Source organism: Saccopteryx leptura, chromosome 10, assembly GCF_036850995.1.
Source record: "Saccopteryx leptura isolate mSacLep1 chromosome 10, mSacLep1_pri_phased_curated, whole genome shotgun sequence".
Lineage (NCBI taxonomy): Eukaryota > Metazoa > Chordata > Mammalia > Chiroptera > Emballonuridae > Saccopteryx > Saccopteryx leptura.
Genome location: NC_089512.1, coordinates 35050517 through 35062684, shown reverse-complemented (window position 1 = coordinate 35062684; position 12168 = coordinate 35050517). Strand labels below are relative to the sequence as shown.

Below are 12168 nucleotides of genomic sequence, written 5' to 3'. Positions count from 1 at the left end.
GGGGGAAGGTCACGTGACGAACCAGATCCGGAAACTTTGGCTGGAACCGCCCACACCCATGCTAGAACCGCCCACACTCATGCCTGCCAAAAAAGAAAGTGTCTGGAGCCCTTTGAAAAAGAATGACTGTCTGTCAGCCAATGAAATTTCGCCACCTCATATCAAGTCGCCATCACCCTACCGACCCTATAAATTACCCTTCACCCCGGAGGAAGAATCCACGCAACTTCTCTGACCCCCTTTCATGGACCAGAGAACCTTGTCCAGTATGCACTGTACTAAATAAAGCTTCTGCTATTCCACACTTCGTGGCTACGTCCTTCTTTCTTCCTCAGCGGGGAAAATACCTTACACTCATTTTTCATCGGAGGAATAGAATTAGTGGGTTACAAGGTATTTGAATGTTTAGCTTTGGAAGTACTATTAAATGTTTTCCTAAAGTGGTTATACCAGTTTACATCCTGACAGCAATGTAAGAGAGTTCCAGTAGCTCCACACCCTTGCCAACACCTGTTGGCGCATTTGTTCAAAAAGAATGTTACCACATGCTCTGCCCACTCTTAAGTTGAAAGCTAACACAGACATCTCAAAATATCTACTTTCATTTGTCTACATATGTTCATCTTTTCAAATGTGTTCATGCCATTGTATGGGTCTGTAAAATATTTTAATAGCTAAAATTTCTTATTTAAAAGTTTTTTTGTTTGTTTGTTTGTTTTTTGTATTTTTCCGAAGCTGGAAACGGGGAGAGATAGTCAGACAGACTCCCGCATGCGCCCCACGGGATCCACCCGGCACGCCCACCAGGGGGTGACGCTCTGCCCACCAGGGGGCAATGCTCTGCCCCTCTGGGGCGTCGCTCTGTTGCGACCAGAGCCACTCCAGTGCCTGGGGCAGAGGCCAAGGAGCCAGCCCCAGCGCCCGGGCCATCTTTGCTCCAATGGAGCCTCGGCTGCGGGAGGGGGAGAGAGAGACAGAGAGGAAGGAGAGGGGGAGGGGTGGAGAAGCAGAAGGGCGCTTCTCCTGTGTGCCCTGGCCGGGAATCAAACCGGGACTTCTGCACGCCAGGCCGGCGCTCAACCACAGGGCTAAAAGTTTTTAAATAGATTTTAGAGGTAGACATTGTAAATACAAATTATAGATGATTGAATTCACATATAAACTTTGACCTTTTTTATCAGATATTTCATATCAAAACTGACTTTTAGTCTGAGTACAAAACAATGTCTTTTGCCTCAATTACTTTCAGTGGTCGGCAAACTCATTAGACAACAGAGCCAAATATCAACAGTACAACAATTGAAATTTCTTTTGAGAGCCAATTTTTTTAAACTTAAACCATATAGGTAAGTACATTCCTTATTGAGGTAGCGCCCACACATGGTCTTTTGTGGAAGAGCCACACTCAAGAGGCCAAAGAGCTGCATGTGGCTTGCAAGCTGCGGTTTGCCGACCACTGACTTAGTTCATCTTGAGAATTAAACTTTTGACACTAACATGTTCCAAGGTGACCATGAAATTCATTTGTAGTGAGACCTAGAGTATTGATAGCTCAAACCTACAAGATATAATTAATTCATAGCATGCTAAAGGTATCTGAGAATCACTTGTAATTCACAGGATATGATCAGATATAGGGAATGTGTTTAATACCATTTTCTGTTTTGTATTCAAGGCCAACTTGATTTCTAGGACAACAAACAAAGCTATTCAGGTAATCTTCTAGATATAATCATTCAATAGTTTTCTCATGAAAAAGCATTGTCATTTACCTTTGGTCTTGCTTTCTTTCGATTCAACCCCCCCCCCCCAATGTAATTTTCAAGTTCAGACATGACTGTTTAAAAAGAAGCCTCTCCCTCTGGAACAAACGAGCGTACCTTTCATGCATGTAGTCAACGCCCAGCAACAACTCGATAAACCATTCTATTATTTGACCTTCTGAAAAGGTTTTTCCAGCCTCTTTATATTCCTTAATTTTACAGTCCAGATCTCGGCCCTGAAACAAAACAGCATATTTTATCATATTCTTTCAGTTAGAATTTTAAAATCAAACTCAAATACAGTTAATACATAGCAGTCCCTGTTATAAGAAAGTGAGGGCATAGTCAGCTGTATGATTCTTGACCAAACTCTAGGCAGGCTCCCCTGAGCTCTCTTGTCAACTAGCCCCCAATTTTACCCTATAAAGACTTGAATAAATACTAACATATTTCTAATAGCTTAAGGCCACATATCTAGGGTGACCCTAGTCCACCGTACAGTGTCTTCCGGAGAAAACTCTAGGTTGCCAAAAGAATTAACTTCAGAGGTCCCCAAACTTTTTACACAGGGGGCCAGTTCACTGTCCCTCAGACCGTTGGAGGGCCGCCACATACAGTGCTCCTCTCACTAACCACCAATGAAAGAGGTGCCCCTTCCGGGAGTGCGGCAGGGGGCCGGATAAATGGCCTCAGGGGGCCACATGCGGCCCACGGGCTGTAGTTTGGGGACGCCTGATTGTTTCAGTGCAGGCGTCAAGATAGGACCCCTGTCTCTTCGTCTCTGTGAGAGAGTAGGAGCCTAGCTTCAATACGTGCCAGTTAGTAAACCCAGAAACACACAGACCGACCCCTTCCTGCTTTTGGTAATCATCTATTTCCCTGACTCTGCTCAAGCCCTCACTGTCGTCCCCCCACTCCCACCAATCTCCCTTTAAATCGTCCAGTCAGCTCTGCACATATCAGAATGGAGCTCAGCTTTCTCCCACTGTCAGCAGTTACTAAGTAAACTGTTTTCAGCGCTTTAAGTAATGCGTGGCTGTATTTATCTTTGACATTGCTCCGAGACAAAACTGTTCCAAAGGGTTTTTATTTTTATTACATTACCTAAAAATTACTCCAAAATTCATTTTTATTACATTATATACTTATACATACCCATGTATAACTAGGAACAACTTTCCTTCTGTTTAAGGCTTCATGTAACTATAGAACTCTAACATGTATACCAATTAAAAATATAAAGCCAATAAAATTCAAATTAATGACATTAATAGGGAGTAATGCTGTTTTAGGGTGCATACAGGCTAGCGGCTGGAGTAGATGCTCTTCATTTTGGCGTGCTGAAACTAACGTGTATCCCGGGTGACTTAACTCTCCTTTTCTCTGTTTAACTATAGTGAAACTCTCACAATATAGCAACTGTTGATGTAGGTGGGGTCCAGACACATCATTCAGGCAGTCTCTGCCCTACCACTCCCAGGTGCTAGGTAAAAGAATAATGCTTGGTGCCAAAAACGAATCCTGGTCACAAATAAAAAACATCTAACATTTCTTGGCAGGGTATGACACAAGGCACTTCCTGATTATGCTTCTTACTGCATTTCATCCATCATAGAAATGAAGACACAAAATGTCAAACTGTCTTAGAAAACCCCCTCTACTTGATCCCTTTTACTTTAAAACACTGATACATTAGAAATGATTCAAGAACTGTTCCTCTGAAGACAAGGATGGGCTAAATGTGATTGTGTTTAGTCTCTGGGAGATGTCAACAACCCAGGCGCATGGAGACAGGCGAGGAACGTGCCACGTCTGTAAGGAGCGGGGCGTTTAAGAGCCGAACATTGAGCTACTCACAGATGATTCCTGATGGAGTTGTCATCGCTAGATACAAAAGAAAAGCATTTCTAGGCAATTAAACCATCAAAGGGAAATTACTTCCAATCAAACAACACGAAGTCAACAGAGTAAGTGAGCTGTAATGCATGTTTTATTTCCTTTCAGTGCAATGTGCCAACATTCGCCTGGCATATCCTCTCCTGCTCAGGGCCCGGCAAGTCAAAGCGGCACATCAAACCTTCGACTTGCACCCTTGCTACAAATCAACTGCCTGCTGAATTTTCTGGGCAAGGAGATCAAAGCTTGTTGGAATTTACAACCAAAGTGAACCGAATATTTGACTCCTTATCAAAAAGACCATCGTTTTCTTCTCATTCTCCAAACCCATCCTTATATCTCCTCTCTTTTTAATCCTTGAGTTTATCAAAGTTAGATCACACAAGCTGTGCTGTCATGTTTCTGTTGGTTGCATAAAACACTCTGACAACAGATTATTATAACATCCTCTGAAGTAGTCACAAAAGCCCTTCAGATGAAAGGCAAGCCATATATATATATTTCCAATCCCAAATTCCCTTTTTTTATTCAAGAAGATTCAAGCAAAACTTTCACAAAAAATAAAAAAATTTAAAAAAGAAAATATAAAAAACACAATATATCCTTTCAATACCCCATTTAGATTCTCTGAATGTAATAAAACATCTCCCATAGCTGAAAAATAATTATCTACATTTTTTTGCCTCCTTTCGAAATATTATAGTTTCAGATGAGAAGTGACAGGGAGGAAGGGAGGAAGGAAGAAAGGAAGAGAAGAGGGGAGGAAAGAAGGGAGAAAGGGAGTGAGGGAGAAAAGACAAAATAAAAATAAAAAGGAAAGCTTGCCTTAGAGAAATATCAATGAAGCTGTCTGCTTCAGCCTAATGTTTCTTACTTTAGGAAGGTCACATATAAATACAGTTGTCACTATGAAAATGGCAGTCATATATACAGAGCACACTCCCTGGGTGACATTAATTGTTAGCCCGACAATCACCTTGTGCTCTCTCCTCAAATAGTGAGTCGAAGTTGCTTGTCTGTTTCCTGCATTGATAGTAAATGTGAGCATAATTTCCTGTGACTAAATAAATACATATATTTAGACTATTGAAAAAAAATAGGGTTTTTAAAAGTAGATTTCAAAGTGCAATGTCAAAGGAGATCCATAGTGCCTGACCAGGAGGTGGCACAGTAGATAGAGCATTGGACTGGGACGCAGAGGACCCAGGTTTGAAACCCCAAGGTCGCTGACTTGAATGTGGGCTCATCCGGCTTGAGCACAAGCTCACCAGCTTGAGCATGGGGTCACTGGCTTGAGACCAAGGTCGCTGGCTTGATCAAGGGGTCACTTGCTCTGCTGTAGCTCCCCCCACCCATCAAGGCACATATTAGAAAGCAATCAATGAACAACTAAGGAGCCACAACAAAAAATTGATGCTTCTCATCTCTCTCTCTTTCTGTCTGTCTATATCTATCTGTCCCTCTGTCTGTGTCTGTGAAAAATAAAAACAAGGAGATCCACAGACTCCCTATTGCTCTCTGGGTAGAACCATAAAAATGCAATAATTCTTAGTATTAAGCAAGGGACATGTTCAATCAAGAAGAATGCCAAAAGATTAAATCAGCCAGAAAGTTGTGTTTCATTCTCCTCAAAGTTACTCCCTCTGCAATTTTCATTTTGCATGTTTATCTCCAAGAAAAACTACTTGTTTTGTATTTACTTTGCTCTTTAATAAAAACTTCATAAGACAATATTACTGAGAGAAAAATACTTTTCTTCACTAAAATAACCCCTCAAAAGTTGCAATGAGGCCCTGGCAGTTGGCTCAGTGGTAGAGCATCGGCCTGGCGTGCAGGAGTCCCGGGTTCGATTCCTGACCAGGGCACACAGGAGAAGCGCCCATCTGCTTTCTCCACCCCTCTCCCTCTCCTTCCTCTCTGTCTCTCTCTTCCCCTCCCACAACCAAGGCTCCACTGGAGCAAAGTTGGCCTGGGTGGTGGGGATGGCTCCATGGCCTCTGCCTCAGGCGCTGGAATGGCTCTGGTTGCAGCAGGACAACACCCCGGATGGGCAAAGCATCACCCCCTGGTGGGCATGCCGGGTGGATCTCAGTAGGGCGCATGCGGGAGTCTGTCTGACTGCCTCCCCGTTTCCAACTTCAGAAAAATACACACACACACACACATACACGCACACACACAAAGTTGCAATGAAAGCGTTGATGTAAATTTCAAAGGTTTTGAATATCTGTAAACCAAAATGTACCAACTGATGGATGAAGGGTAGTTCCTCCCTGTCCCCATCCACTTCACCAACATCAGATTGACTCTGGAAAGACCAGACCTTGAAGACATGAAAAACAATTCAAACACAGTGTCTAAACTCCCATCTTTGATTGCCATAGAAAAGTTCTAAATCCTAAAAGAATTTTACTTGTAAAAATTAATCCATGTTCTTTAAGTCATCAACAGAAGCACTTACAGCTAGTTTAAAAGGCCAAAGTAGCACCTTCTCAGAAGCCTCAGAAGTTGAGCACAATAAAACCACAATGTTCACAGCACATACAAAGGACAAAGTGATCCTGTAGTTTTAGGGCTGGAAGGAGCTTGAAATATTGTTCTGCCCTACTTCCTCATTTTAAAATGAAAAGGCTGCCCCTTATTAATTCACTTGGTTGACATCTTAAAAATGTTCCCTCAGGCCCTGGCCGGTTGGCTCAGCGGTAGAGCGTCGGCCTGGCGTGCAGGGGACCTGGGTTCGATTCCTGGCCAGGGCACATAGGAGAAGCGCCCATTTGCTTCTCCACCCCCCCCCCCCCTTCCTCTCTGTCTCTCTCTTCCCCACCCGCAGCCGAGGCTCCATTGGAGCAAAAATGGCCCGGGCGCTGGGGATGGCTCCTTGGCCTCTGCCCCAGGCGCTAGAGTGGCTCTGGTCACGGCAGGGCGACGCCCCAGAGGGGCAGAGCATCGCCCCCGGGTGGGCAGAGCGTCGCCCCTGGTGGGCGTGCCGGGTGGATCCCAGTCGGGAGCATGTGGGAGTCTGTCTGACTGTCTCTTCCCGTTTCCAGCTTCAGAAAAATACAAAAAAAAAAATGTTCCCTCACATTCTACATCTCTTAAATAAGTTTCTAATACATCTGTCCGGTGGATTTCAAATTATAGCATGCATAAGAATCACCCAAGGAGCTTGTTTAAAATGCATATCCCTAAACCACATCAACAGAGACTCTGATGAAGTATATCTGAAGAGGACCAAAGGGAAAAAATATATATATATATATAATATATATATATATATTATATATATATATAAATTTTTTTTTTTTTAAGCAAGCATCCTGACTCTGGAAAGTAATACAAATGGGTCATATACTTAATATTTCCCCCATGAATGGAAACATTTTTATCCAATAATTTGAAAAATCCCAAAGGCAAAAATGTACTTGGGGAAGTCAGGGTTGAATAAAAATCATTTTATAATGACATTTAAAAACTCTGTGTCCTTACTTAGGAGGACACCAATAAATGAGTAGAGGAGGTAGTGAATTCTAAATAGTCACTCAAGAATGCCATGTAGTATTATAAGTGACCATTCCTAGGTTTAGTTGTAAATTATTCTTTTTTATTTTATAATTTAAAAATTTTATTTAGAAAATTAGCTTTAACACAGTGACATTGATGAATAAGAGTACATAGGTTTCAGGTGAACATTTCTATAGCATTTGAACTGTTGATTATGTTGTATACCCATCATCCAAAGTCAAATCACTTTCCATCACCTTATATTTGTCCATCTTTACACCCTCCCCCACATCCTTTTCCCCGTGGTAACCACTGCATTTTTATCTACATGAGTCTCAGTTTTATATCCCACCTGTGTGTGAAATCATACAGTTCTTAGTTTTTTCTGATTTACTTATATCACTCAGTATAATGTTCTCAAGATCCAAACATTTCATAAATGTCACTATGTCATCATTTCTTATAGCTGAGTAGTAGTCCATTGTATATATGTACCACAGCTTCTTTATCCAGTCATCTACTGAGGGACACTTTGGTTGTTTCCATGTCCTGGCCACTGAATAATGCTGCGATGAACATGGGGATGCATGTGTCTTTACATACCAATGTTTTCAAGTTTGGGGGGTAGATAGCCAGTAGAGGGATTGCTGGGCTATATGGTAATTCCATTTTAATTTTTTGAGGAACCACCATACTTTCCTCCATAATGGTTGTACTAATTTGCATTCCCACCAGCAGTGAATGGGGGTTTCTTTTTCTCCACAGCCTCTCCAAAACTTGTTATCTGTCTTGTTGATAATAGCTAATCTAACAGGTATGAGGGGGGATCTCATATCTCATTGTAGTTTTGATTTGCATTTCTCAAATAGCTAGTGAAGATGAGCATCTTTTCATATATCTGTTGTCCATTTGTATGTCCTCTTGGGAGAAGTGTCTATTCAGGTCCTCTCCCCATTTCTTAATTGGACTGTTTGCTTGTTTGTTGCTGATCTTTGTGAGTTCTTTATATATTTCCTCTTTTTTCCTTAGTGAGTCTAGCCAGTGGTTTGTCAATTTTATTGATCTTTTCAAAGAACCAGCTCTTTGTTGTATTAATTTTTTCTGTAGTTTTTCTTGTTCTCTATTTCATTTAGTTCTGCTCTAATTTTAACTATTTCCTTTCTTCTGCTGACTTTGGGTTGCCTTTGTTCTTCTTTTTCTAGTTCTTTAAGGTGTAATGTTAGGTTGTTTACTTGGGATCTCTCTTGTTTCTTGATATGAGCCTGTAATAATATAAATTTTTCTCTTATTACTGCTTTCACTGCATCCCAGAAATTTTGATATGTCGTGTTGTCATTTTCATTTGTCTGTATATATCTTTTTTTTTTTTTTTTTTTTATATATAATTTTATTTTTTTAATGGGGTGACATCAATAAATCAGGATACATATATTCAAAGATAACAAGTCCAGGTTATCTTGTCGTTCAAATATGTTGCATACCCACCACCCAAAGTCAGATTGTCCTCTGTCACCTTCTATCTTGTTTTCTTTGTGCCCCTCCCCACCCCCTATCCCTCTCCCATTCCCCCCTCCCCCCCGTAACCACCACACTCTTATAAATGTCTCTTAGTTTCACTATTATGTCCCACCTACGTATGGAATAATACAGTTCCTGTTTTTTTCTGATTTACTTATTTCGCTTCGTATCATGTTATCAAGATCCCACCATTTTGCTGTAATGTTCCGATGTCATCATTTCTTATGGCTGAGTAGTATTCCATAGTGTATATGTGCCACATCTTCTTTATCCAGTCATCTATTGATGGGCTTTTTGGTTGTTTCCATGTCCTGGCCACTGTGAACAATGCTGCAATAAACATGGGGCTGCATGTGTCTTTACGTATCAATGTTTCTGAGTTTTTGGGATATATACCCAGTAGAGGGATTGCTGGGTCATAAGGTAGTTCTATTTTCAGTTTTTTGAGGAACCACCATACTTTCTTCCATAATGGTTGTACTACTTTACATTCCCACCAACAGTGTATGAGGGTTCCTTTTTCTCCACAGCCTCTCCAACATTTGCTGTTACCTGACTTGCTAATAACAGCTAATCGAACAGGTGTGAGGTGGTATCTCATTGCCGTTTTGATTTGCATTTCTCTAATAGCTAAAGAAGATGAGCATCTTTTCATATATCTGTTGGCCATTTGTATTTCTTCCTGGGAGAAGTATCTATTCATATCCTCTTCCCATTTTTTTATTGGATTGTTTGTTTGTTTGTTGTTGAGTTTTATGAGTTCTTTGTATATTTTGGATATTAGGCCCTTATCTGAGCTGTCGTTTGAAAAAATCATTTCCCATTTAGTTGGCTTTCTGTTTATTTTGTTATCAGTTTCTCTTGCTGAGCAAAAACTTCTTAGTCTGATGTAGTCCCATTCATTAATTTTTGCCTTCACTTCTCTTGCCATTGGAGTCAAATTCATAAAATGCTCTTTAAAACCCAGGTCCCTGAGTTTAGTACCTATGTCTTCTTCTATGTACTTAATTGTTTCAGGTCTTATGTTTAGATCTTTGATCCATTTTGAGTTAATTTTTGTACAGGGGGAGAGACTGTAGTCCAGTTTCATTCTTTTGCATGTGGCTTTCCAGTTTTCCCAGCACCATTTATTGAAGAGGCTTTCTTTTCTCCATTGTGTGTTGTTGGCCCCTTTATCAAAAATTATTTGACTATATATATGTGGTTTTATTTCTGGACTTTCTATTCTGTTCCATTGGTCTGAGTGTCTATTTTTCTGCCAATACCATGCTGTTTTGATTGTCGTGGCCCTATAATAGAGTTTGAAGTCAGGTATTGTAATGCCCCCAGCTTCATTCTTTTTCTTTAGGATTGCTTTGGCTATTCGGGGTTTTTTATAGTTCCATATAAATCTGATGATTTTTTGCTCTATTTCTTTAAAAAATGTCATTGGAAGTTTGATGGGAATTGCATTAAATTTGTATATTGCTTTGGGTAATATAGCCATCTTGATTATATTTATTCTTCCTAGCCAAGAACAAGGTATATTCTTCCATCTAATTATATCTTTTTCGATTTCCCTTAACAATGGTTTATAGTTTTCATTATATAAGTCCTTTACATTCTTTGTTATGTTTATTCCTAAGTATTTTATTTTTTTTGTTGCAATCGTGAAGGGGATTATTCTTTTGAGTTCCTTCTCAGTTGTTTCATTGTTGGCATATAGAAAGGCTATTGACTTCTGTATGTTAATTTTGTATCCTGCGACCTTACTGTATTGGCTTATTGTTTCTAGTAGTCTTTTTGTGTATTCTTTGGGGTTTTCGATGTATAGGATCATATCATCTGCAAAAAGTGATACCTTTACTTCTTCTTTTCCGATATGGATGCCTTTTATTTCTTTGTCTTGTCTGATTGCTCTGGCTAGAACCTCCAGTACCACATTAAATAAGAGTGGAGAGAGTGGACAACCCTGTCTTGTTCCTGATTTAAGGGGGAAAGTCTTCAGTTTAGTGCCATTTAATATGATGTTAGCTGATGGTTTATCATATATGGCCTTTATCATGTTGAGATATTTTCCTTCTATACCCATTTTGTTGAGAGTCTTAAACATAAAATTGTGTTGTATTTTATCGAAAGCCTTTTCTGCGTCTATTGATAAGATCATGTGGTTTTTGTTCTTTGTTTTGTTGATATGGTGTATTACATTAACCGTTTTACGTATGTTGAACCATCCTTGAGATTCTGGGATGAATCCCACTTGATCATGATGTATTATTTTTTTAATATGTTGTTGTATTCGATTTGCTAGTATTTTGTTTAGTATTTTAGTATCTGTATTCATTAGAGATATTGGTCTGTAGTTTTCTTTTTTTGTGCCATCCTTGCCTGGTTTTGGTATGAGGGTTATGTTGGCTTCGTAAAATGTGTTTGGAAGTATTGCTTCTTCTTCAATTTTTTGGAAGACTTTGAGTAGAATAGGAACCAAGTCTTCTTTGAATGTTTGATAAAATTCGCTGGTATAGCCGTCAGGGCCTGGACTTTTATTTTTGGGGAGGTTTTTAATGGTTTTTTCTATTTCTTCTCTACTGATAGGTCTCTTTAGGCTTTCTGCTTCTTCTTGACTCAGTCTAGGAAGGTTGTATTTTTCTAGGAATTTATCCATTTCTTCTAGGTTGTTGAATTTAGTAGCATAAAGTTTTTCATAGTATTCTACAATAATTCTTTGTATATCTACGGTGTCCGTGGTGATTTCTCCTCTTTCATTTTGGATTTTGTTTATATGAGTTCTTTCTCTTTTTTCCTTGGTAAGTCTTGCCAAGGGTTTGTCAATTTTGTTGATCTTTTCAAAGAACCAGCTCCTTGTTCTATTAATTTTTTCTATAGTTTTTCTGTTCTCTAATTCATTTATTTCTGCTCTGATTTTTGTTATCTCCTTTCTTCGGCTGGTTTTGGGTTGTCTTTGTTCTTCTTTTTCTAGTTCCTTAAGGTGGGAAGTTAAGTGGTTCACTTGGGCTCTCTCTTGTTTGTTCATATATGCCTGAAGTGATATGAACTTCCCTCTTATCACTGCTTTTGCTGCATCCCATAGATTCTGATATGTCGTATTGTCATTTTCATTAGTCTGTATATATCTTTTGATCTCTGCACTTATTTCTTCTTTGACCCATTCATTTTTTAAAAGTATGTTGTTTAGTTTCCACATTTTTGTGGGATTTTTTTCCTCTTTTTTGCAGTTGAATTCTAGTTTCAAGGCTTTATGATCAGAAAATATGCTTGGTACAACTTCAATTTTTCTGAATTTGCTTATGTTGTTTTTGTGGCCCAACATATGGTCAATTCTTGAGAATGATCCATGTACACTGGAGAAAAATGTATACTCAGTCACTTTGGGATGAAATGTCCTGTAGATGTCTATCATATCCAGGTGCTCTAGTGTTTTGTTTAAGGCCACTATGTCTTTGTTGATTCTCTGTTTGGATGACCGATCTAGAGCCGTCAGTGGTGTATT

The 12168-nt window shown here is 39.6% G+C and overlaps 1 protein-coding gene across 5 annotated transcripts in view; it reads right to left on the bottom strand.

Moving 5' to 3' along the window:
• Positions 1–12168, bottom strand: part of NEK11 (NIMA related kinase 11) — a 290594-nt gene that overhangs the window by 216219 nt on the left and 62207 nt on the right. For all 5 annotated transcript variants that reach the window (XM_066351279.1, XM_066351278.1, XM_066351280.1 and 2 more), the window contains exon 4: positions 1881–1999. In XM_066351279.1, the coding sequence (XP_066207376.1) occupies positions 1881–1999 (119 nt within the window). The remainder of the gene's footprint in view (positions 1–1880; positions 2000–12168) is intronic.